The sequence below is a fragment of the Moschus berezovskii genome, chromosome 6 (assembly GCF_049115385.1).
Source record: "Moschus berezovskii isolate FMDL1 chromosome 6, NW_MosBer_1.0, whole genome shotgun sequence".
NCBI lineage: Eukaryota > Metazoa > Chordata > Mammalia > Artiodactyla > Moschidae > Moschus > Moschus berezovskii.
The window spans coordinates 32,391,678-32,417,999 of NC_142465.1; the positions used below are offsets into that span (position 1 = coordinate 32,391,678).

The following is a 26,322-nucleotide window of genomic DNA, read 5'->3' on the forward strand; positions in this document are numbered from 1 at the left end:
GATTTAAGAATGCTTAAGTTCCTTTCTGTCTAGATAATCATACTCAGGGAATAGAAAAGAAACCTGTATATGAATGTAGTTAACCCATCACCCTTATAATGGCCTTCTAGCCACTGGCTCACAAGCATTTGCCTCAATTTGATTTGATGAATAAAATAATGGAAATATTTTGTTTTTTTATATTGTTGTAAAACAGTTTTTTAAAACAAAGTTTTAAAAAATCTAATTTTTATTTAAAACAGAAAGCAGGATCTAGGCTTATTATGCAAAAACAGGCAATGTAATACCATATTAGCAATATTTCAAATCACACGTAATGAACATACTCTCCTTTAACTGTCTTTGCTCTGCATACCTGTTGAAAGTGTGTGAAACCAGATTCAGCAAGGATTTTCTGCCTGGAGCTCATGGGCCTGTGTGTGTGAGAGAGTCTGAACAGTTCATTTGAGGAGGCTGATGGCACTAATACTAGTGAGATAAGGAGAAAATTGTCAGCATTGCTGGGAACAGGGGCCCTGCCATACCTAACGTGTTTTTCAGTAGCTCAGTCATATCTGACTATTTGAGACTCCATGGACTGCAGCACACCAGGCTTCCCTGTCCTTCACTATCTCCCAGAGTTTGCTCAAACTCATGTCCATTGAATCAGTGATACCATCCAACCATCTCATCCTCTGCTGTCCCCTTCGCCTCCTGCCCTCAATCTTTCCCAGCATCAGGGTCTTTTTCAGTGAGTTGGCTCTTCGCATCAAGTGGCCAAACTATTGGAGGCTAAACCTAAAAACCACTTCTTATCAAAGATAGGGCTGAGATCTTAACGTGTTAAAGAAATTCAGGAGGAGAAATCAGTTCCAATGTAAAGAATCAAGTTAGGTTATAAGGAAGAAGAGGCTTCAGGGGTAGGCCTGGATGAATCGGGAGAGTGTCACAAGGTGAAGTTAAAGGACAGAGTATATTCCAAGAGGAGGGAATGAAGACCAGAAGGCAGGGGGGACACTACGGAAACAGATAGCTTGCTACAGCTAAAACATATATGATAGGCACACATGTAAAATACAACTAGATATAAGCCCAGCTCTTACCTCGCAGATACTATAGACAAGGGAATTGAAGCCCAGAGAATTTAACTGATTTGGCCAAAGGCAGACAAGGGGCAAAGGCAGAACTAAAATGAAGGTTTTTATATTCCCAGTAGGTACTCTTTTCACTGTACCATTCTGCTGGTAAGCTCGGGGATTGATAATTGAAAAGAAAGATAATTTTCCTTTAAAAGTAAAAAAATATGAAGACGTAGGTTAAGTAAATGTCGTGTGTTAGTCGCTCAGTCTTGTCTGACTCTACAGACTGTAGCCTGCCAGGCTCCTCTGTCCAGGGATTTCTCCAGGCAAGGATACAGGAGTAGGTAGCCATCCCCTTCTCCAGGGGATCTTCCTGAACCAGGGATTGAACCTGGGTCTCCTGCATTGCAGGCAGATTCTTTACGGCCTGAGCCACCAGGAAAGCTCTGGTTAAATAAATTCCCTCCAAATTACAGGTATGCTGGACAGTGGTAGCAATATTGATACTGAGCCCAAGTCTCTTGAACAAACTGTCCAGGGCTACCAGACTACTTAGCGCTCCTTCACTTGAGAAGGTAAAATACTGGAGCTCACACAAAGACCCTCCTTTCCCTGAGAAGCATGGCATTTCTTAGGACCCATGCTAAGAAGGGTTATTACACCACAGGAACTATCAGGGATGGGAATGAAAAAGCAGGATCCCCCCACCCCGTCTCCATATTTGCACGCCTAGTTTCAGAAGAACTGAACCAACTGAGACAGAAGGTCGATTAACGAAAAATTAGAAAAGTGGAAAACTAGAAACATGTTGTAACAAACTGACAGGAGAAACTGGCTTTTGACAAAGTTATTTTATATTATTAAACTTATAAAATGAGTAGGCTGAACTAGATGATGTCTAAGGCCACTATATTCTAATTTTCTATGATTCTAGGTTGACTCCAATTTGCAGGAAAAGACAGACGTGAAAACTTGAAGGTAAACTGAACTCTGGGAAACCATATGTACTTTTTTAATGCAATAGGTATGTACCCTATTTAAAACCATGTAATCAATCTTATAATTTGGATTTTTGTTTATAGGACTTTCTTACAAGAGAGCATATCCACTCAGCAAAAAGGATATATGTAACAGTCATCGGTTTTAAGGAACAGGGGAAAGAGTAGAAGCTAATTCTGAAGACCTCTTTCAACTTAATCCATAGATTTTCCTGCTGCCAACTTAAGACAGCTCTTAGAAATATACACGGCCATTTAAAATTCAACAAGTTGCTATAAGCAAACATGGCCCATTCTTTTTAACTTTGCATAGTATTTCATAAAACAAAAAAATCAAGAGTCATTTAACCACTCACTACTCTTGCCTAGAAAATCCCATGGATAGAGGAGCCTGGTAGGCTGCAGTCCGTGGGGTCACTAAGGGTCGGACACGGCTGAGCGACTTCACTTTCACTTTAACATTGGAGAAGGAAATGGCAACCCACTCCAGTGTTCTTGCCTGGAGAATCCTGGGGACGGGGGACCCTGGTGGGCGTCTGTCTACGGGGTCACACAGAGTCGGACACGACTGAAGTGACGCAGCAGCAGCAGCATACAGAAAATAAATAATTTTTTTAAATTCAACAAGTTATTATTAAGAACTGGAGAGTATAGTTTGTAGTGAAGAAAGAAAGACTATCAGCAACAGAGAAAAAGTCCTTGGTTTGATTCACTAAAGAAACTGTGGAAGGGGAGAAACAAACTGAAAATTTACCCTGATAAAACTTAAGATTCTACAGTATGAAAGAAGGGAAAACAAATAACAAAATTAAGACTTTAATGGCCTTTAAAAATAACAGAAAGAAAATCAAGAACAAAGGCATTCAGGTCAGTTCAAGTTCCTAAAAATACTTGTTTGTTTTTGCTTGTACACATACTGTACAAATAGCTTTCCTCATAGCTCAGTCAGTAAAAAATCTACCTGCAATGCAGGAGACCTGGGTTCAATTCCTGGGTTAGGAAGATCCCCTGGAGAAGGAAATGGCTACCTATTTCAGGATTCTTGCCTGAAGAATCCCATGGACAGAGGAGCCTAGCAGGCTACATACAGTCCATGGGGTCACAAGAGTCGGACACGATTTAGTGACTAAACCACCACCACCATACTGTGTAAAGAAACTCTGGAAGACACTACTAACAGTGCTTACCTGTTCAGGGAGGCGGGACCTGCGCAGACGAGAGACAGGTATAATGGGGAGCCGTTTGACTGAGGTCTTCTTTACTGAATTTTTAATCGTGGAATATATTACCTATTTTATTTTTATTTTTTGGCTACACCACACGGCTTATGGGATCTCAATTCCCCAGCCAAGGATCAAACCCGCACCCCTGCAGTGGAAGCATGGAGTCTTAACCACTGGATCACCAGGAAAGCCCTTATATTACCTATTTTTAATATCAAACACATTTAAAAGTTTAAATGTCTTTTAAATTCAATTATTTGCAGGTAACACTTGAAAAACAAGAAAGTCAAAGAACGGAGACATCCGAACAAAATACCAAGAGGTGAAGAACACGTTGTGGCACTGGGAGGTCTGAGACAATTCAAAGAAAGGATGATCTGGATTGTGGAAGGCCATCTGGGGAAGTCAGGTGAAACGTTAAATGAACACCACCTTTCAGGGCCCCAAGCAACTCACGACAGCTCACACCAGTACCAGTTTGTACAACAGCATCTTGAAAATGGGATACACATGTCTTACGGCCCTGTGTCCCTGGACACTGTAAAGTCCACAATGGGATGAAACCAGAACTTTACTAACAGGGAACTAGTTTTCTTTCATCCTCTAAAATAAAGAGAGAAGGAAATGAGAAACCAGTTTCCACGAGTCCCAAAAATGATCAATGAGGTAGAAAACGAGAACCAAAAAGAAAAAAATTAAGAAATCCATTTGTAGCATTAAGCAAAGAAAAGAGATTTTACTTTGCAAGAATTACTTAAGGGAGCCCTGGAGAAACAAACAGAAAGAATGTCCTCTTAAAGTCATTTCTCCTCTCAGGATGTTCTGGTTTGTGGGTTGATTCCCAGTGTGCTTCCTTGTAGGGGAGACCTTGCTAATTCGGCCCAGTGAAAGGCCTATTTAGTAAGAAGTATTAGTAATGCTGGTGAAGATATGCAAGTGAATTTGAACAAGCCTATTTCTTTAATCAACTGAAAAAGTCCTTATTTAAAAATAAAATTAATACCTCTGAAGTGCTATTAATGCTCTCTTGTCATAGGTGTTTATTTGCTTTATAATAATCATTAAACGAAGCATTTATATTTTATATATATATATAAAAGCATTTATATTTTAAGAATTTTTCTGCATGGTGGGATTTTTCAGTTTTTGTTTTTGTTTTTTTTAAATTTTAAAAACACAATTAAAGTTATCCTTTCCATAAACTATTTACCCTGTGGTAAGGCCAAAGGCCGAAATCAGATTTCCTATCATGAAGAGTCAGTCCCCTACTGGAGTGCCATTAACATCTGGCCTACCCAAAAAGGGGCAGTCATTAGGGCCAGAGACCCACTGTTTCTGGGTCCTCACTTCCAAGTTAGCACCACTGAAGTCTAAGGCACTGGGAATGAAAAGAGGCTGTCTACAGGGCAGGAACCAGGGGAAAAGGCATGCAAAGGAAAACTAGGTTCTGACAATGAACCTAGTTCTCTGCATTTTTAGTCTTTTTTAAGAAAACAAAATTTAATTTGTATCTGAGTTGGAAAAACAAATAGTTCAAATAAAAGCAAAGAGGTTTTAGCCACCTGAAAGGCCAGGGTCCAAAGGGCTTTACCTATCGGTTTATTGCCATAAGGCTTCTCTGGTGGCTCAGAGGGTAAAGCATCTGCCTGCAATGCGGGAGACCCAGGTTTGATCCCTGGGCCGGTAAGATCCCCTGGAGAAGGAAACGGCAACCCATTCCAGTACTCTTGCCCAGAAAATCCCAGTCAGAGAAGTCTGGTAGTCTACAGTCCATGGGGTCGCAAAGAGTTGGACATGACTGAGCGACTTCACTTTCACTTCACTGCCATAAGAGTATTTTCTGAAAAAGTTCTACTAAGACTGTGGATGCAAGAGCAGGAAAGAGGAGGGAAATATATCTTAAAATATTTCAAAATTTTACAATCAGTGAAATATTCTTTTAAAAACAGCCTAAGATTCCATGTTTTCTTATTCACCAACCCAGATATTTAAACCTTGTCTCCTTCCTCACCCACCTACCCCTATTCAGCAAAGGCCCAGATTAAAAATTTAGATTTTAAAAGAGGGATGAGCAAACAAGGAAATCAAAGACAGTTTATGAAAACTTAGCCCCAGAATTTGACACTTGGCAAAGTGCTTAGAAGTCTTGTTCAACTTCTCAGTTTCTAGATGAGACATTTAGCACAGAGAGGTGAAGTGACTTACTAAAGGACATGAACTAGTTTTGAGAAGATTTTTTCTTTATTTACTACTTTCCCCCACCATGAACTATTGTGGCAGCTTAAAAAACACACAAACTGAAAAGATAACTATAAATAATACACATGGTGAATTATGATACAGCAAGGATTTCTTCTAATCTAGTACTTTTTATATCATATGATGTTTTGTTCCTTAAACTTTCTAAATTTCCCAGTAGAAGTTATAGGCTGCTGATTCTGCTTTGTTCCCAGTAGATAGCTGTTCTGAGCTGCAAGAGAAGTACGCAGGTGAAGGGCCATTTTGTGTAGACAATTACTCAACTGTTTCTGCCACTCAGAACTAAGATGCCTCCACAACTATAGCTTAATCAAGAGATGTGTTCACCTCAAGTCTTACTTCTGGCCCATTGTTACAAAGAAACAGAAATTTCTTCCCAAACTGAGACTGAATGGCAATTTTAGTTAAGGTCAGGATAGAAGGCAGTTTGGCTAATAAAGGCAATTAAGCTTTATATTTGTAAATATGTAATTACACAAAGTCCTTTCCCCCTTCATCTAGAAACACCTATGGATTTAATTCTTTCAATGACACCTGTCAAATGAGGGATCTCTAAAATGTTATGTGATGTCAGCCTTCAGCATTTATGGTTAACTACTTGGCTACTGGATTAACTGGGGGCTTTGCTTCTTCACTTGTTGCTTAGTTTCAAAAGATAATCATGAGAAAGAAACCCAAAGTTTGGTCAAATATGTTAGGGAAATTTGTAACTCTTGGCCAAATGAAGATTAGCATTTCTTTCACTCACATTCCCTACTAGCAGGAATCACAGAACTGACTCTCATGTAAGAATCAGCGCTGGCGGAACTCAGACAACTATGCAACAAGACCAAAGACCTCGTCTTCTCACTGGCCCAGTTTGGTTTACTTTGCTCTATTCCTGTCCCCAGGGGTTATGATCTAACGGCACAAAGGAGGCTAGGTTAGAGTACAAATTCATCTCCATTACATTAACAACAGGCTCTGTCGATACTGCAATAACAATATCATTTTTATATTTAAAGATAGGATTCTGAATGTGTGTGTGAGCAAGATTGTACAGGGCTGTACCATCTCTTACTATGCCATTTTTTCTTGCACTATATCAAACAGTCCCCATTTCATTTATGTACCCCCTTTTTTTTTAATAAATCTTTTTCTGATTTGACATGGGGCCAAAAACAGTCTTATTAACAGACTGAGAAGTGCCAAGACCCACAAATGACTCTTGGTAGCAATTAAACCAAAAAAGAACCCCCATAAACCGGAACTGAAACAAAAGTTTAACTACTTATCCAAACTCTGGCAAAGAGACACAACTCTTTCTCCCCCTTTCCCCTAAGCCTGTTAGGAAAGGGGCATCTGAAGCTGCTGCTCCTTCTCCTCCAACTCACTTTCTGCGTCAAATAGTATGGGTCAAAGTCCTCCAGGGGAACCGCGACCAAGCCTTGTGGGATGTCCCCATAGATGAAAGGCAAACTCTTCCCTGCCTCCAGGTCACTGTTTGGCTTGGGCTTGCTGTCCTCATCGTCTTCCCGATGACTGCCATCGGCCTTGGGCGGTTTCTTGAGCTTGCTCTCAGCAATGCGCCTCTCAATGTTTGCCAGTGACTCAGGGGTGAAAGGCTTGAAACTATCAGGGCCTGGTGGTGCAAGCAGCCGCGCTGCCATCTTCTCATCCTGCAGCAGCTTCGTTAGTTATGCTGCGTCCAGGACAGGTCAGCTCTGGAAGAAACAGCAAGACAGCATTAATCAATCACTACTCTAAAAGGAGGCCAGACCAAACCATCTCACGCTCAACCTCTATTCACAGTCTTCGCAACATGTAGTTTCTTCCATGACACGGTTTTTTTTCTCTTCAGAAAATCTGTGGCATGAATGGACAAGGCGATATTCATAACCACCCCCTCAGGGGAATGAGCAGCCAAGGAGATCAAAACACGGGAGTCTTCTGAATTGCTAGTTTTTATTACTGACTTAGACACAACTCACCATCAGGGACCAACTCTGAAGATACATTCCATACCCTCTATGTTTAAGTGAAAAAAGTCAGACAAATACAAATACTATATGCTATCACTATATGTGGAATCTAAAAATGACAAGAGACTAGAGAACGTAACAAAAAAAGAAGCAGACTCACAGATACAGAAAAGAAATCACTGGTTTGTTGTTTAGTTGCTAATCGTGTCCAACTCTTTTGTGACCCCATGGAATGTAGCCTGCCAGGCACTTCTGTCCACGGGATTTCCCAGGCAAGAATATTGGAGTGGGTTGTCATTTCCTTCTCCAGGGAACCTTCCCAACCCATGGATTGAACCCATGCCTCCTGTATCGGCAAGTGGATTCTTCATCACTGAGCCACCTGGGAAGCCCAAACTAGTGGTCACCAGTGAGGAAAGGGGAGGAAAGCGGGGGGTAACATAGGGGAAAGAGGTACAAACTGTTAGGTATAAAACAAGCTACAAGGATATAAAGGACAACACAGGGAATGTAGCCAATTTTTTTTTTTTTTTTTTTTGAACAGAGGAAAATTTATGCGTCGAACCTGGACTGGTCACTTATGATAATATACATGCTACAATTCCATTCTCTCCAATCATTCCACCTTCACCCTCTCCCACAGAGTCCCAAAGAGTGTTCTAAATGCCTATGTCTCTTTTGCAGTCTCTTATACAGGGTTTAGGTTACCATTTTTCTAAATTCCATATATATGCGTTAATATACGGTATTGATGTTCTTCTTTCTGGCTTACTTCACTCTGTATAATTGGCTCCAATTTCATCCACCTCATTAAAACTGATTCAAATGCATTCTTTTTGATGGCTGAGAAATACTCCATTGTGTATATGTACCAAAGCTTTCTTATCCATTCATCTGCAGATGGACATCTAGGTTGCTTCCATGTCCTGGCTATTATAAACAGTGCTGCAATGAACATTGGAGTACATGTGTGTGTCTCTTTCAATTCTGGTTTCCTCGGTGTGTATGCCCAGGAGTGCGATCGCTGGATCATATGGCAGTTCTATTTCCAGTTTTCTGAGGAATCTCCACACTGTTCTCCATAGTGGCTGTACTAGTTTGCATTCCCACCAACAGTGTAAGAGGGTTCCCTTCTCTCCACACCCTCTCCAGCACTTATTGCATGTAGACTTTTGGATAGCAGCCATTCTGACTGGTGTGAAATGGTATCTCATTGTGGTTTTGATTTGCATTTCTCTGATGATGAGGGATGTTGAGCATTTTTTCATGTGTTTATTAGCCATCTTTATGTCTTCTTTGGAGAAATGTCTGTTTAGTTCTTTGGCCCATTTTTTGATTGGGTCACTTAGTTTTCTGGAATTAAGCTGCAGGAGCTGCTTGTATAATTTGGAGATTAATCCTTTATCAGTTGCTTCATTTGCTATTATTTTCTCCCATTCTGAAGGTTGTCTTCTCACCTTGCTTAGAGTTTCCTTTGCTGTGCAGAAGCTTTTGATTTTAATTAGGTCCCATTTGTTTATTTTTGCTTTTATTTCCAATATTCTGGGAGGTGGGTCTTGGAGGATCCTGCTGTGATTTATGTCGGAGAGTGTTTTGCCTACGTTCTCCTCTAGGAGTTTTATAGTTTCTGGTCTTACATTTAGATCTTTAATCCATTTTGAGTTTATTTTGGTGTATGGTGTTAGGAAGTGTTCTAGTTTCATTCTTTTACAAGTGGCTGACCAGTTTTCCCAGCACCACTTGTTAAAGAGACTGTCTTTTCTCCATTTTATATTCTTGCCTCCTTTGTCGAAGATAAGGTGTCCATAGGAGCGTGGGTTTATCTCTGGGCTTTCTATTTTGTTCCATTGATCTATATTTCTGTCTTTATGCCAGTACCATACTGTCTTGATGACTGTGGCTTTGTAATAGAGCCTGAAGTCCGGCAGGTTAATTCCCCCAGTTCCATTCTTCTTCCTCAAGATTGCTTTGGCTATTCGAGGTTTTTTGTATTTCCATACAAATTGTGAGATTATTTGTTCTAGTTCTGTGAAAAATATTGTTGGTAGCTTGATAGGGATTGCATTGAATGTATAAATTACTTTGGGTAGTATACTCATTTTTACAATATTTATTCTTCCAATCCACGAACACGGTATATTTCTCCATCTATTCGTGTCCTCTTTGATTACTTTCACTAGTGTTCTATAGTTTTCTATGTACAAGTCTTTTGTTTCCTTAGGTAGATATATTCCTAAGTATTTAATTGTTTTCATTGCAACAGTGAATGGAATAGTTTCCTTAATTTCTCTTTCTATTTTCTCATTATTAGTGTATAGGAATGCAAGGGATTTCTGTGTGTTGATTTTATATCCTGCAACTTTACTGTAATCATTGATTAGCTCTAGTAGTTTTCTGGTAGAGTCTTTAGGGTTTTCTGTGTAGAGGATCATGTCATCAGCGAACAGTGAAAGCTTTACTTCTTCTTTTCCAATTTGTATTCCTTTTATGTCTTTTTCTGCTCTGATTGCTGCGGCCAAAACTTCCAGAACTATGTTGAATAGTAGTGGTGAGAGTGGGCACCCTTGTCTTGTTCCTGACTTTAGGGGAAATGCTTTCAGTTTTTCACCATTGAGGATAATGTTTGCTGTGGGTTTGTCATATATAGCTTTTATTATGTTGAGGTATGTCCCTTCAATTCCCACTTTCTGGAGGGTTTTTATCAAAAATGGATGTTGAATTTTGTCGAAGGCTTTCTCTGCATCTATTGAGATAATCATATGATTTTTATTTTTCAGTTTGTTAATGTGGTGTATTACGTTGATTGATTTGCGTATATTGAAGAATCCTTGCATTCCTGGGATAAAGCCCACTTGGTCATGATGTATGATCTAATATTTTATAATAACTATAAATGGAACATAACCTTTAAAAACTGTGAATCACAAAATTATATACCTGTAACATATAATATTGTACAGCAACTGTACTTTAATAAAGAACATAAAAGAGATTTTCTTGTAGACAACATTAAAACAAAAAGATATATTCCATACTCTCAAGGAACGTCTATTCTAAGTAAATAAGGATATTTAACACTACCCAGAGGTGTACATCCACTCTGGAAATCTATGCTCAAGTCATCTTCCTATCCTAGAACTCTGCTCCCTAAAGACACACTCTTTCTTCCAAGGACCACACAAAGGCAAACTGACACTCTTTTCATATTTCACCTTCTGAAAACACTAAACCCTTCAGAACTTTGGAGGCACAACATATAGCATAAAAGCACTTCCATGGGCTTTGGCTCTTTTGTTTCAAGTTCTTTTTCAATTCACAAAGTTTTGTAAAAATCAGTCTGGGATAAAAGTCCAGACCAAGCTGATGACCAAGCTCATGCCAGAGAAAATCACAAAGCAATTTTCTTCAAGGAGAGGGCAGACATCACTCCACGTACCTCCAGCTCAGCAACAGGAAAGCAAGTGGAGGCGGAATCTTAAGACACTTGCCTCTGAGGCAACAGCCTAGAATGGTGAATGACAGCAGAAAGGCCCCTGAGCAGGGCTCACGCCAGAAGGACAGGAAGTGAGAACTGAATCACAATTTAAATTCCCTTCTCAACAGAGAACCTGAAGGAGTGCCATACTAGAGCCAACAATTTCTAAGCAAGGTATCTGAAAAGCCCATTTTCATGTATGTTTATACAGAGTCCTGCTGCTGCTGCTGCTGCTAAGTCGCTTCAGTCGTGTCCGACTCTGTGCGACCCCATAGACGGAAGTCCACCAGGCTCCCCCGTCCCTGGGATTCTCCAGGCAAGAACACTGCAGTGGGTTGCCATTTCCTTATACAGAGTCCTAGGTTACTGAAATATACATCTGGGAACAAGGGGCTCCCTAATGTCAAAGCTACAGGGTTACGAAGGCCACAGGCAGGTGACTCTCCCTGTGAAAGCCCTAGTGCTACAGGGTTGCTGCTTCTCCCTTTCATGGTTTAAGCTCTACAAAGACCATCCAGGAAATTGTCTTTAAAGGCCTAAGACTGTTCCTTTCCTCCCACTTAGCCCTTAGGGTCCTCTTCAAGGCAAGTATCCATAAAACTTGAGGCTCCTCAAGAGAACAGTAGTAGAGTTAACTCTAAATAATTTGGCAGTGAAATACCCAAGGGCTCTTTTCATATTACAAATACAACTGCAGAGAGTCCCAATTCTCCAACGGTGGTGAGGTGGTGGTGACATTTTCCAAAGTGCCTGGTATCCATGCGGGCTGATCAGCTCACTGGGCTACCGACTGGCACCAAGGAGGCCAGAACCACAAGTTCGCTCCCACTGCACGCACACAAAACGCTGTCCCACAGATGGCAGGGTCAAAGAAATCATTTCACGTATGAGGCATGGGATTTTAGAGCTGCGAGGGATTTTATATATCCAGACCATTTCAAGAATTAAGAAACTTGCAGTCAAAAGAGATGAAACAATTTGCCCAAAGTCACATGGTCAGGGGAAAAAAAAAATCACAAAGAACTCTGACTCCTCCTACTCATACTTCTTCTATTATGACAAGTATCAGTTGTCCCTCTTCTGATCCTACTCTGACTCCCACTACTCCTCAACAGGAATAATCTGGTTCAAGCAAATCACAGGCTAATGCCAATGGCTCTACTGATCTAAGACTTTACTCATATTGTTTTCCCCAAACCTAAAATTCCTTTCCTCTTATCAGTCCCTGAATTGCCTCCAATAAAACCTTACTCCTCTAGATAACCTTCCCATCAGCTCCAGCCTTTACTAATTTTTTTCCATGTGTGAACTCCTACAGCTTTGTCATGATCTTAGCTAACATTCATCACATGTTTGCTATGTTCAGGTATTGTTACAAGCACCTTGCTTGTATTAACTCATTTAATCTCCAGAAAAAACTCTAAGGTGGATATTATTATTGTCCCCATTTAACAGACAAGGAAAAAGAGGCAGAGACCTAACATAGCTTGTCCAAAGCTACACAGCTGAAAAACAACAAAGTCAGGATTCAAGACATCCTGTTCACATATGTTTTGGCTCTCCGTTATTAATCACTTGCACTATATAAATCCTCAGAGGACTTGAGGGGTATCTTAAACTTCTTTTGTATCCTTTTCACAGAGAATAAGATTATGCCTGGAACCCATAATTGGTCCAATACCTGGGACTCCTTGGCTTCCATAGCCACACTCATTCTCAACCCTGGGTCACACTCGGTTTCTCCTAGAGGGCAAGGAATACTGCAAAAGGAAGTCACTGCAGATGCTGACAAATTCTTGTGACCTGACTGCACACACCTGGGTTCTTCACAGGTAATGCCATCCTACAAGAAGTCCTCTGCCTTTGCCTTTGTTTACCCCTGCCTTCTCCGAGACCTGGTTCCCTCAATGATCCCTGCCCTCCATCACATTCTCAATCTTTACTTTTCCTCTCCTACCTCTGTACGTTCTCCCTTTGTATCTTCAAACACACACCCCCACCTCCTTCATTTGGCTGACGTGATCCTGGTTCCCTCCTGATACCCTGGTTTTATCCATAATTGCAATCTCTTCTTCCTCTACCACGTTTTTCTTCTCTAAGGTCTGGCTTTCTACAATCTCTCTGCATCTCTCCTTCTTTGAGGGATCTCATCTACTCAGAATAATCTCTTTTCAGATTTCTGAGTGAAATCTGATTTTCAGATTTCTGTCACCAGCCCTGATTGCTCTTCTGAGCCCCACAACTGCCTGTCACCACTTCACAATTAAAGCATTTGAAACCACTCATCCTTTTACTTCCAAAACAGATTCCTGCACCCGGCTTTCTTCATTCTGTTCCAGACCATCATTTCTCCAGCCATCCAGTGTGGAACCTCAGTCCTCTCTGCCCTGTCATCCTTGTCCTTGGACAATCAGTCATCAGCCTCCCTAAGTCTCCTTCCTTCAGAGTTTCCAGTTTCGACCTAATTCAGGTCCTACTGCCATACCTTCCCACCTGTGGGCCAGTCCTCAGTTCACTAGGCACATCTCCAAAGATCTGTTTCCCTCAAACTCTGCTTCCATTATGTCATTTCCCTCCCTTGAATCTAGTGGAGTTATAGAACAGAATCCAAACTCCTGCCATTTCACTGCCATTCAAGGTTTCCACAAACTTCCACTTCTCAAATATTTACCTACAACTTTGTACTTCTCAAACATCCTTTTATACTGCTCCCCTACTCTGGTGACTCATTTTTGTTTTAATTTTCTAGCTTTTTTTTTAAGGTAGGACAATAAAGCGTACAAATCTTAAGTGCACAGATTGGTTATTTTGTAACATGTATATTACGCATTAATATGCATACACCACATAATAATATAATATCTGTGAACCACCACTCAGACCAAGATACAGAAGATTTATTCCCAGCTCCCTAAATGGCTCTCTTGTGCTCCCCTACCAATAACCACTGTGACCATCCCTGCCTAGCAAAAGCTATTCTGACACCTATCATCATGGATTAGTTTGACTTTAGTAGAATATAATATACTCTTCAAACTCAGGTTTCTTTCATTCAACACTGTTTCTGTGAAATTTACCTTTATTGTGGGGTAGCAGTGTTCATTCTTTTTATTGCTCTATAGTATTCCACCTAAGAACACAGCACAGTTTATTCATCTATTCTACTCTGATGGACCTTTAGGTTGCTTACAGTTTCAGTCTCTCATAAGTAAACACTGCTCAGAGCCTTTCTGGGCCTCTTGGTGGCCATACATGCTCCTCTCCTTCCAGCATACAGGCGGGAGTGGAATACCAGGCTCAGAAGAGGGCATGCGTCTATCTAGCTTTAGTGACACTTCAACCAGCAAGGCAAGAGGGTTTCAGTTGCTCCACACCCTCACCAACATTGAGAAATGACAGTCCCCTTAATTTTATCCAGTTCTAATGAACATATATATAAAGACATCTCATGGCTTTCTTAAAAAAAACTTAATGAAGTGAAATTAACCATTTTAAAGGGAACAACTCAGTGGCAATTAATACATGCACAATATAGCGCAACCACCACCTCCGCGTGTGTGCTAAGTCACTTCAGTCGTGTCTGACTCTTTGTGACCTTATGGCCTATAGCCCACCAGGTTCCTCTGTCCATGGGATTCTTCAGGCAAGAATACTGGAGTGGGTTGCCATGCCCTTCTCCAGGGGATTTTCCCAACCCAGGGATTGCACCTGCATCTCTTAGGTCTCCTGCATTGGCAGGAGGGTTCTTTTTTTTTTTTTTTTCAATTATTTTAATTGGAGGATAATTACTTTACAATATAGTGATGGTTTTTGCCATATATCAACATGAATCAGCTACAGGGGCACATACGTCCCCCCCTTCTGAACCCCTCATCCACCTCCCTCCCCACCCCATCCCTCTGGGTTGTCCCAAAGCACCAGCTTTGAGTGCCCTGCTTCATGCACTGAATTTGCACTGGTCATGGTAATATACATGTTTCAGTGCTATTCTCTCAAATTATCCCATCCTCGTTTTCTCCCACGTGGTCCAAAAGTCTGTTCTTTACATCTGTGTCTCTTTTTTTTTTCTTTTTAATTTTTTATTGAAGGATAACTGCTTTACAGAATTTTGTTGTTTTCTGTCAAACCTCAACATGAATCAGCCATAGGTATACAAGTGTCCCCTCCCTTTTGAACTTCCTTCTCATCTCCCTCCCCATCCCATCCCTCTAGGTTGATACAGAGCCCCTGTTTGAGTTTCCTGAGCCATACAGCAAATTCCCGTTGCCGATCTACTTTACACATGGTAATGTAAGTTTCCATGTTACTCTTTCCATACATCTCACTGTCTCCTCCCCCCTCCCCATGTCCATAAGTCTATTCTCTATGTCTGTTTCCCATTGCTGCCCTGTAAATAAATTCTTCAGTACCATTTTTCTAGATTCCACATATGTGCGTTAGAATACAATATTTATCTTTCTCTTTCTGACTGACTTCACTCTGTATAACAGATTCTAGGTTCATCCACCTCATTAGAACAGACTCAAATGCGTTCCTTTTTATGGCTGGTAATATTTCATTGTGTATTTGTACCACAACTTCTTTATCCATTCATCTGTCAATGGGCATCTAGGTTGCTTTCATGTTCTAGCTATTGTAAATAGTGCTGCAGTGAACAATGGGATACATGAGTCTCTTTCAATTTTGGTTTCCTCACGGTATATGCCTAGGAGTGGGATTGCTGGGTAATGTGGTGGTTTTATTCCTAGTTTTTTAAGGAATCTCCATACCATCTTCCATTGTGGCTGTATCAGTTTACATTCCCACCAACAGTGCAAGAGCGTTCCCTTTTCTCCACACCCTCTCCACCATTTATTGTTTGTAGACTTTTTGATGAGGGCTATTCTGACTGGTGTGAGGTGATATCTCATCGTGGTTTTGATTTGCATTTGTCTAATAAAGAGCGATGCTGAGCATCTTTTCATGTGCTTGTTAGCCATCCGTTATGTCTTCTTTAGAGAAATGTCTGTTCAGGTCTTTCCCCCACTTTTTGACTAGGTTGTTTGTTTTTCTGACATTGAGTTGTATGAGCTGCTTGTATATTTTGGAAATTAATCCTTTGTCAGTTGTTTCATTTGCTATTATTTTCTCTCATTCTGAGGGTTGTCTTTTCACCTTGCTTATAGTTTCCTTTGCTGTGCAAAAGCTTTTAAGTTTAATCAGGTCCCACTTGTTTACTTTTGTTTTTATTTCTGTTACTCTAGGAGGTGGGTCACAGAGGATCTTGCTTTGATTTATGTCATCGAGTGTTCGGCCTAAGTTTTCCTCTAAGAGTTTTATAGCTTCTGGTCTTACATTTAGGGCTGTAAAACATTTTGAGTTTATCTTTGTGTATGGTGTGAGGAAGTGTTCTGACTTCATGCTTTCACACATAGCTGTCCAGTTTTCCCAGCACCGTTTATTGAAGAGGCTGTCTTTGCCCCATTATATATTCTTGCCTCCTTTGTCAAAAATAAGGTACCCCTAGGTACATGGGTTTATTTTTGGGCTTTCTATCTTGTTCCATTGATCTATATTTCTTTTTTTGTGCCAGTACCATACTGTCCTGATGACAGTAGCTTTGTAGTATAATCTGAAGTCAGGAAGGTTGATTCCTCCAGCTCCATTCTTCTTTCTCAAGACATCTGTGTCTCTTTTGCTGCCTTGCATATAGGATCGTTGTTACTGTCCTTCTAAATTCCATATATATGTATTAATATACAGTATTGGTGTTTCTCTGACTTACTTCACTCTGTATAATAGGCTCCAGTTTCATCCACCTCATTAGAACTGATTCAAATGTGTTCCTTTTAATAGCTGAGTAATATTCCATTGTGTATATGTATCAAAACTTCCTTATTTTTTGGTCTGCTGATGGACATTTAGGTTGTTTCCATGTCCTAGCTATCGCAAACAGTGCTGCCAACAAACATTGGGGTACATGTGTCTCTTTTAATTCTGGTTTCCTTGGTGTGTATGCCTAGCAGTAGGATTGCTGGGTCGTATGGCAGTTCTATTTTCAGTTTTTTTAGGAATCTCCACATTGTTCTCCTTATTGGCTGTATCAGTTTGCATTCCCACCAACAGTGTAAGAGGGTTCCCTTTTCTCCACACCCTCTCCAGCATTTATTGTTTGTAGACTTTTTGATGGTGGCCATTCTGACCAGCGTTGAGCTAATACCTCATTGTGGTTTTGATTTGCATTTCTCTAATAATGAGTGATGTTGAGCACCTTTTTTTTTGTTTATTAGCCATCTGTATGTCTTCTCTGTGGAAATGTCTGTTTAGTTCTTTTCCCACTTTTTGATTGGGCTGTTCGTTTTTCTAGTATTGAGCTACATGAAGTGCTTATATATTTTGAAGATTAATTCTCTGTCAGTTGTTTCATTTGTTATTATTTTCTCCCATTCTGAAGGCTGCCTGTTCACCTTGTTTATAGTTTCCTTCACTGTGCAAAAGCTTTTAAGTTTAATTAGGTCCTATTTGTTTATTTTTGTTTTAATTTTCATTACTCTGGGACATGGGTCATAGAGGATCTTGCTGTGGCTTATGTCAGAGAGTGTTCTGCCTATGTTTTCCTCTAAGAGTTTTATAGTTTTTGGTCTTACATTTAGATCTTTAATCCATTTTGAATTTATTTTTGTGTATGGTGTTAGAAAGTGTTCTAGTTTCATTCTTTTATACGTGGTTGACCAGTTTTCCCAGCACCACTGGCAGGTAGGTTCTTTACCACTAGCACCACCTGGGAACCCTTAACTACCACCTCTATCTAGTTCTAAAACATTTCCATCACTTCAAAGTAAAACTCTTTATCCGTTAGTCAACTTCCCTCCATCCCTCTTCCCTATACCCACCCAACCCCACCCTCCCCAGCTTTTGGCAACCATGGTGTTCTGTCTCTATAATCTACTGATTGATCTATTCTGGAAATTCATATACATGGAATTAAACAATATGTAACCTTTTGTGTCTGGCTTCTTTCATCCACACTTAGCATGTACCAGTACTTCACTCCTTTCTATGGATGAATAATGTTTCATTACATGTATGTATCATAATTTATTTATTCATCCATCCACTGAGGAAAAACCGGGTGGGGTTCTTTCCATTTCTTGATTATTGTGAATAGTACATGCTCATGTACTTATTTTAGTCCCTGTTTTTAGTTCTTTTAAGTATATACCTCAGAGTAGAACTGTAGGGTCATAATGGTAACTCTGTATTTTACTTTTTGAGGAAATACCAAACTGTTTTTCCACAGAAGCGAAACCATTTTGCATTCTCACCCAGCAAGGTTCCAATTTCTTTACATCTTAGCCAACACATATTTTCCTTTTTTTTTTTTTTAACAGCCATCTTAGTGGATATGAAGTGGTAGCTCATTGTGGTTTTGATTTGCATTTTCCTAATGACTAATGATGCTGAGCAGTTTTTCATGTGTTTGTTAGCTCACTGGAGTTTTAACTTGCTTTTCTATGATGATACTGAACACCTCTGCATATGTTTATTGACCATTTAGATATCCTCCTTTGTGGAATAGCAGTTTAAGTCTTTGCCCATTTTCTTCTACTGAGTCATCTGCATTTTTCTATTTATTTGTGGGAGTTCTCTGTACATCCTGCATACAGGTCTCTTGTCAGATATATTTCAAATATTTTTCTTGTTTTTACTTTCTTAATGGTGTCTTTTGATAGAAAGCAGTTCTTAATTTTACTGAAATTCATCTATCAATCTTCCCGTTCATGTGTGTATATTTTGATGCTATTGTTGTTATAAAAATTTTTTTGTAAATCCCAAGATCATGCAGCAACGAGCTTAAAATTTCTTCTAGAAGCTCTATTGTTTTACCTTCTTATTCAGGCTTCATATAATTTGGAATTGATTTTGTATATTGTGTGAGATAGAGGTCAAGGTTCTTTTCTTTTTTTTTTCCTGCATGGATATCCAACTGACTCAGCATCACTTAATTGTCTGGTTACTGTTGTTTTCATTGACTCCTAAACACACTTTCATTTTCTTATTTTAAATCTCCTGAACTCTTTCTTTCCTTCTCATCTAAATTCTGTTCATCTATAAAACCAGCTTAAATTCCTCCTCCTTCTGAAGAATAAAAATAAAAATGAACTTTTTAGATTTAGAAGGAAACTGGAGGCCATTTAGCCCAACTTTCCTTAACTTCACAGATAAAAAAATTTAACAGTAAGTTATGTAACTGCTAATCAATTGGTGACAGATACAGAGCTAGGGCATAGGTCTTCTGGCCTCCAGTATAAGGCTCTTTTCACTATGCCACAGAGTCTCTGAGGCAATGCACCTCACCCATCATAAAAATAAGTGCAATTTTTAGCCCTGAGAGCTCTGAAAGAGACTGAACCAGACTCAAAGTTGGTAGAGATCAATAGTAGAGATAAGAAAGTAAAAACAAGAAAAATATTTGAAATATATCTGATAAGAGACCTGTATGCAGGAATTACAGAGAACTCCCACAAATAAATAGGGCTCCCTTCTGTTGGTCATCCAGGAGTATGAAGACCTTAAAACATCAGTGGTAGCCTGAACACACACAAATAAAGATGACTCTGAAGAAAAGGGGGTAGAAAAGGGAAAGAAAACTGGCACTGGAGTTAGGCTATGACATAGATGAAGGAAGAGAAGTCACCTCGGAGGAGTTGCTAAGGGAAACACTACAGGCATGGGCACACAGCAAGCAGTATTAAAAACTTGTCTCAGGGCTTCCTGGTGGTGTAGCAGTCAAGAATCCGCCTGCCAACCCAGGGGACGTGGATTCGATCCCTGGTCAGGGAAGATCCCACATGCAGTGGAGCAACTAAGCCCATGCGCCGTGACTACTGAAGCCCACGTGCCTAGAGCCTGTGCTCCCCAACAAGAGAAGCCACGGCAATGAGAAGCCTGCCCACCCCCTCACCTTGCAGCAACTAGAGAAAGCCATGTGGAGCAATGAAGACACAGAACAGCCAAAAAAAAAAAATCTTAAAAAAAATACTTTCTCAGACTTAAAAAAGAAAAAATATGGAGGGCTCATACTTTTTGATATCAAAAATTATTACAAAGTTACAGAACAAAAGCAGTGTGGTGCTGGCATAAAGACAGACATATAAACCAATGTAATACATCAGAGAGCCTAGAAGCAAATCCTCACACATATGGTCAAATGATGTTCAAAAACAGTGCGAAGACCATTCAATGGGGGAAAAGACAGTCAACAAATGGTGCGGGGAAAATCCAATACCCAATGCAAAAGAATGAAGTTGTACTCTCACCTTATTATACCACATACAAAAATTAACTCAAAATGGATCAAATATCAAAATGTAAGAGCTAAAAATATAAAACTATTTAGAAGAAAACACAGGGGGAAAGCTCCATAAAGTTAAATTTGTCAATGATTTCTTGCATATGACACCAAAAGCAGAACAACAAAAGAAAAGATGGATTTATTGTGCATCATCAAAATTAAAAGGCTTTCTGCATCAAAGGACACAATTAAGAGTGAAAAGGCAACACACGGAATGAGAGAAAATATCTGCAAATCATGTATTTCATAAGGCATTAACACTCAGGATATGTAAAGAGTTCCTATAACTCAAAAACAACGAAAAACCAAACTAACTAAAAAGTGGGGACAGATGACTTGAATAGACATTCTCCAAAGAAGATATGCAAATGGACAATAACCACGTGAAAAGATGCTCAACATCACTGATCATTAGGGAAATGCAAATCAAAACCCCAATGAGATACCACTTCAAACTCATTAAGATGGATATTACAAAAGGCAACAAAACAGAAACTAACAAGCGTTGGAAAACGTGGAGAAACTGGAACCCTTGTGCTGTTATGGAAACAGTATGGTGCATCCTCAAAAAATTAAACACAGAATTGCCATAAGATTCAGCAATCCCACTTTTAGGTACATGTCCAAAAGAACTGGAAGCAGGGATTGAAACAAATATTTATAGGCTCATGTTAACAGCAGCAGAATTCACAATAGCCAAAAGGTGGAATCAACACAAATATCAACAGGCAGATGAATGGACAAACAAAACGGGCTACAGATGTACAATGGCATATGATTCAGCTTTAAAAAGGAAGGACATTCTGACATATGCTACAACAAGAATGAGCCTTGATGCCAGCACGCTAAGTAAAATAAGCTAGACATGAAAGGACAAATATTGCATGATTCCACTTAATGTTCACTACCTACAATCAAATGCATAGAGACAAAAAGCAGAATAGTGGTTACTAGGAGTTGAGGGAGGAAGCAAGGTGGTTATTGTTTAATGGTAAGAGAGTTTCAGTTTGGGATGACAAAAAAGTTCTGAAGATGGATAGAAGTGATAGTTGCAAAACAAAGTGAATAAACTCAAGTCTACTGAATTGTACGCTTAAATGGTTAGAAAGGAAAGTTTTATATTTTGTATATTTTACCATTTTTAAAGAGAAAAAAACGGAAACACTTACTATACCCCTATTATATGCCAGATACCGTACTGCTGATCAATATAGCTCCTTGTCTTCAGGGACCTTTAAAGTCTTCAGAGGCAGAAGACAAGTAAACAGCAAAGTACAATAAGATAAATCCAACAGGCTTCCATAGACATACACAAGCAAGACACCTAATCTAGTTCAGTGAGATCGGGGAAGGTTTCCTGCAATGAGTGACACCTTAGCTAAAGCCCAAAGCTGGAGAAGTATAAGATGGCAGGAAAATGGTTACAGCTTTGCAGGAAGAAAAATAGCATATACAGACCACAGACAGACAAGGGAGATCAGGGTCCTTAGGTACTGCGTCAGTGTAACTGGACTTTAGAAAACTAACAACAGGTAAACAGGTGTCTATCAGGGAGGCAAAAATCATGATCATGTGCAATGGTTTTGATTTTATCCCAAAGGCAATATGAAGATTCTGAAGGTTAAATGACTTGATCAAAGTTACACTTTAGGAAGATTATTCCAGCTACAGTGCAAAGAATGAGGCAGGCAGGTGGAAGAAGAGGTGGAGGAGGGGCAAAATCAGAGTGAAGCGACCAGGTGGAAGACTGCTGAAGCAGTTCAGCCGAGAGAAAATGAAGGCCTGAACCAGGCAGCAGCAATAGGGGTTATGCACAGAAGGGAATGTCAACTAACCGAAGTGGGAGGTAAGGCAGAAGGAAAATTAAGAAAGAGGCCCAGATTTTTGCCATAGGCAATGGATGCAAGGTAGTAAAATTCAGAGACAGATGTGATGCGCAGCTCTGGGCTTAAGATTATGACTTCACTTTTCAACATGGGGAGTTGCTTTTGTACATCCACATGGAGGCTCTGAAGAGCCAGTAGATATGTGGTCTTGAAGTTCAAGGGAAAGACTTAGGGACAAGAGCTGAGAGAAGAAGCTTGGGACAGAACTATAGCGAGACTCTGAGGACTGCCAGCCAGTCTTTGCAAGTTGATATATAGCTCACTTGGAACGAGTCTGAGGAGCAGCTCTGCACTGGGAGGAAAGTGGGCGGCTCTTATCACAGGAGAAGAGTGAAAAGCAGCCAGATGGACAGAGTTTACACTGTCCCCACTCCCTGGACCCCCCTTCCTCCAATGACAACTAGATGCTAGGCGGCCAATTTTCTACTTTGTCATTTACAGATTTCATTTTGGAAAATCCTATAACAATTCTAGACATTGAAATAAAAGCAATTTTGTCAAACCTTAAAATTACTCATTTGAAACAGAAAACACTGCAGTCCTAAGCCTTTCTTGATAACATCAAAATCTGGCTTTCCCTCCTAAAATATCTTCTGACCCATCCCCACCCCCAGTGAATGGCAGCACCCATGCTAACTGACAATTGCCCTGTGCATTCTTCTGTTTCACAGGTTTTCGATCTTGTGAAGCCACTTCAACGTTTGTTCTTCTTAAGCCTCACACCCACCCGACTTTCCCAAAGCTGAGCTATTTGACCATGATTCTCAATAAGTGGTCTCTTCCTAATCCTCGTAGGAGAGTCATTCTTGGCTGATTTACATCTGTCTTCCCGCAGACATCCAAGATGTTTATAGAATATTTTGAAAGAGGCCTAATACGGATATAAACTTAAGATTAACCATCATAAGGAAGTAACTATCAGGAGGTACATGTGAAGCACTTAGACTTTGAGTACTTGAATATTTTGATCTAAAAATGCTTTTAAGTGAAGTCAAAACCAATGATTATAATGATTTCAAATGGAACCAAAAGTTCCTCTGAGCAGGTCCCGTCAGCCCAAAATGAAGACAGATTTCCTCCTTGTCTATGTAGACATACAACTATCAAACCTGCTTCTCAATAAATAGCCCAAGCAAGAGGTCATTAGACTTCCATCTCCCTGGCTCTGCTGACACGATGAGTCACATTTTTCCTCAATTTTATCACCTATTCCCCAACACCAGCTTTCCTTTTTTCCAATTTAACCGTCCTTCCCTGTTCCTCTAATTTATTCTACAAGGTACAGGAGTCTTTGCCTTTTCACCCCTTCGCAGACTGTGGTCGCCACCCTCTCATCTACTGCCATCCTCTTCACAAGTTTCCCGATTCAAGTTATTCCAGGCAAACAATTTTTCTTGCCCATTGCTTTGTAACCAAAAAGGGTTCTGGTGATCTGTGGTTCTTCACTTCTTTTTGCCTCAATTCCAACATGCACATTAGATTTTACCGTCAGTATACATGAATTTTTTTCACAGTAATATTGAGACTCCCCTCTCACCTATGTGGTCCCTATCTACCGTCCCCATGCAGTCGTTTAAAGAGAGCAGATGTTGTCTTATTTTCCACTAGATTGTCTCCACGTATTCCAGAGAACTAAACTACTGACATATGCTTAACACTGAGGAAAGAAATCTCAATTAACAGGCGTTCTTACTCCAAGGGAAGACCAAAGTGTTTAAGCAGCCATATTTTATCTCAAGTATCTAAGGCAGGCTTCTTGGTACAACTCCAGAGCTTGGATGAGAAATATTCCCTTTATACCATCTCCCATAAAGATCTACTGGGCATGGTCGGGACAGGAAAACCCCTCCATATGGTTGGGAGTGGAGCAAGGAAGTAACTGTACACACACAAACATTATAAAATTCCTAATTATAACTGAGGAAATCAACAAATCTCATGTGTGCGCTCAGTCACTTCAGTAATGTCCAACTCTTTGTGACCCTATGGACTGTAGCCTGCCAGGCTCCTCTGTCCACGAGATTCTCCCGGCAAAAATACTGGAGTGGGATGCCATGCCCTTCTCTAGGGGATCTTCCCAACCCAGGGATTGAACCTGCATCTCTTACACATCCTGCATTGGCAGGCAGGTTCTTTACCACTAGCACCACCTGGGAAGCCCACAAATCTCATACTTAATGTTGCTTTTTTCCCTTTCCTATTATCAATAGATACAGTTAAACAGCTTAAGTCCACTGAAAATATGATTTGGGGTAGAGATTCACTGCTTCTGACCAAAACTCCAACAGTTTTAAACTCTGCCTCTACTACACAATGCCTTTGAGACCTCCTACCATGACAAAGAAGACACAGGCGTTAACACAGCGTCTGGCATGCAGAATGGGTAAGGTAAATACTGGCTCTCAATATGATCTGTATCCCCAGTTTAATTTTTTCCATTCCACACAAGCTTCATAAAATAAGTAAAAATTCAAAACAATTTTAGCAAATCATTACATAAATCCTGCTGAACCAAGACACCATCATTGTAGATACTCATTTCTGGTGGGTAATCTATGATATGAAACCTGACCTGAAAATGTTCACTTTTCAGTTGATGCAAAAAAATCCAAATGTGCTGTGAACAATTTAGGCAAGTTGTACATACTCTCTACTACATCACAGACTACACACAGCCAGGGGCAGGTTTGCCAAGTTTAAGTGAGGAATGAAGATGGTTTCACTCTTACCAGAGAAAGAGATGGTGGAAACGCTTACTGGACTTACCTTTCACAACTAAGGATTAGGATATGGACTATGATCACAAAACATCACAGGGTTATATTACTTTCATCTGCATATACCTTTTTTCATTGCATTCAGAATTCAGAAATTAAGTCATGAGATTTTACAGTTAGCTTTGACTTTTCCATCTTCAAAATATAGCATTTGACTATAATGATTATTATGAGGTTTCTGTTTTCTACTGGTAAGACCCTCGCCCATATGCTTCTGTAAAGCCTAATGACTTGCAGTCAAAACAATAGTTGTGGACATGGTTGTGTCAGCTGTAGACAGCTGACATCACCATTGTCATAAAGTTTTTTTTAAATTAAGACATCAGATCAAGATCACTACTACACCTCAGTTCAGTTCAGTTCAGTTCAGTCGCTAAGTCGTGTCCGACTCTCTGCGACCCCATGAATCACAGCACGCCAGGCCTCCCTGTCCATCACCAACTCCTGGAGTTCACTCAAACTCATGTCCATAGAGTCAGTGATGCCATTCAGCCATCTCATTCTCTGTCGTCCCCGTCTCCTCCCGCCCCCAACCTTTCCCAGCATCAGATTCTTTTCCAGTGAGTCAACTAGTCGCATGAGGTGGTCAAAGTATTGGAGTTTCAGCTTCAGCATCAGTCCTTCCAATGAACACCCAGGACTGATCTTTAGAATGGACTGGTTGGGTCTCCTTGCAGTACAAGGGACTCTCAAGAGTCTTCTCCAGCACCACAATTCAAAAGTCAATTCTTCGGTGATCAGCTTTCTTCACAGTCCAAGGAGATACAATTTGAGGCCAAGCTTAAGAAACTAATATTATAATTCAGACATTGTAACTGACCACCCTTATGGCCTTTAATAAATCAATCCAAGCTTTGGTTTTATTTATAAAAGAAGGGAGATGCGTGAAATGATTTCTAGAGCTGGCTCTGCAATTTGCCAGCTAACTGACCTTGGGAAAATTACATAATATTATGGAGCCTTCATTTCCTCATTTGAGGATTAAATGAGATGATAAATGTGAAGTAGGTCTCAATAAATAAATGATAATCATAATATTAACAATAATAATAGTTAATATGGAGTATTTACTACATGCTCTAGGCACAGCTCTAAGAGCTTTTATAATAATTCTTTTGATTCTTCCTACAATCCTGTGAGGTAGAATTATTACTATCTCATATTACTGAAGCACAGAGATTAAGTAATTTGCCCAAGATCACAGAATGGTTTTCAAACCCAAGCTGTCTGGCTTCAGGGTCTGTGTTCTTAATCATTTCACTATACTACTTCTTGTTATCAGCACTTTTCCCCCTTCTCTGCACCTCTTCTGAGATCCCTTTCAGCTCTGCTTTCATAAAAATAGACTAAT

The 26,322-nt window shown here is 40.0% G+C and overlaps 1 protein-coding gene across 1 annotated transcript in view; it reads right to left on the bottom strand.

Annotated features, from left to right (window-relative positions):
• The window catches only part of SCN8A (sodium voltage-gated channel alpha subunit 8), a 156,383-nt gene that overhangs the window by 115,929 nt on the left and 14,132 nt on the right, over window positions 1-26,322 (bottom strand). The window contains exon 2 of the mRNA XM_088836897.1: window positions 6,912-7,241. Within this exon, the coding sequence (XP_088693023.1) occupies window positions 6,912-7,187 (276 nt within the window). The 5' untranslated portion in view covers window positions 7,188-7,241. The remainder of the gene's footprint in view (window positions 1-6,911; window positions 7,242-26,322) is intronic.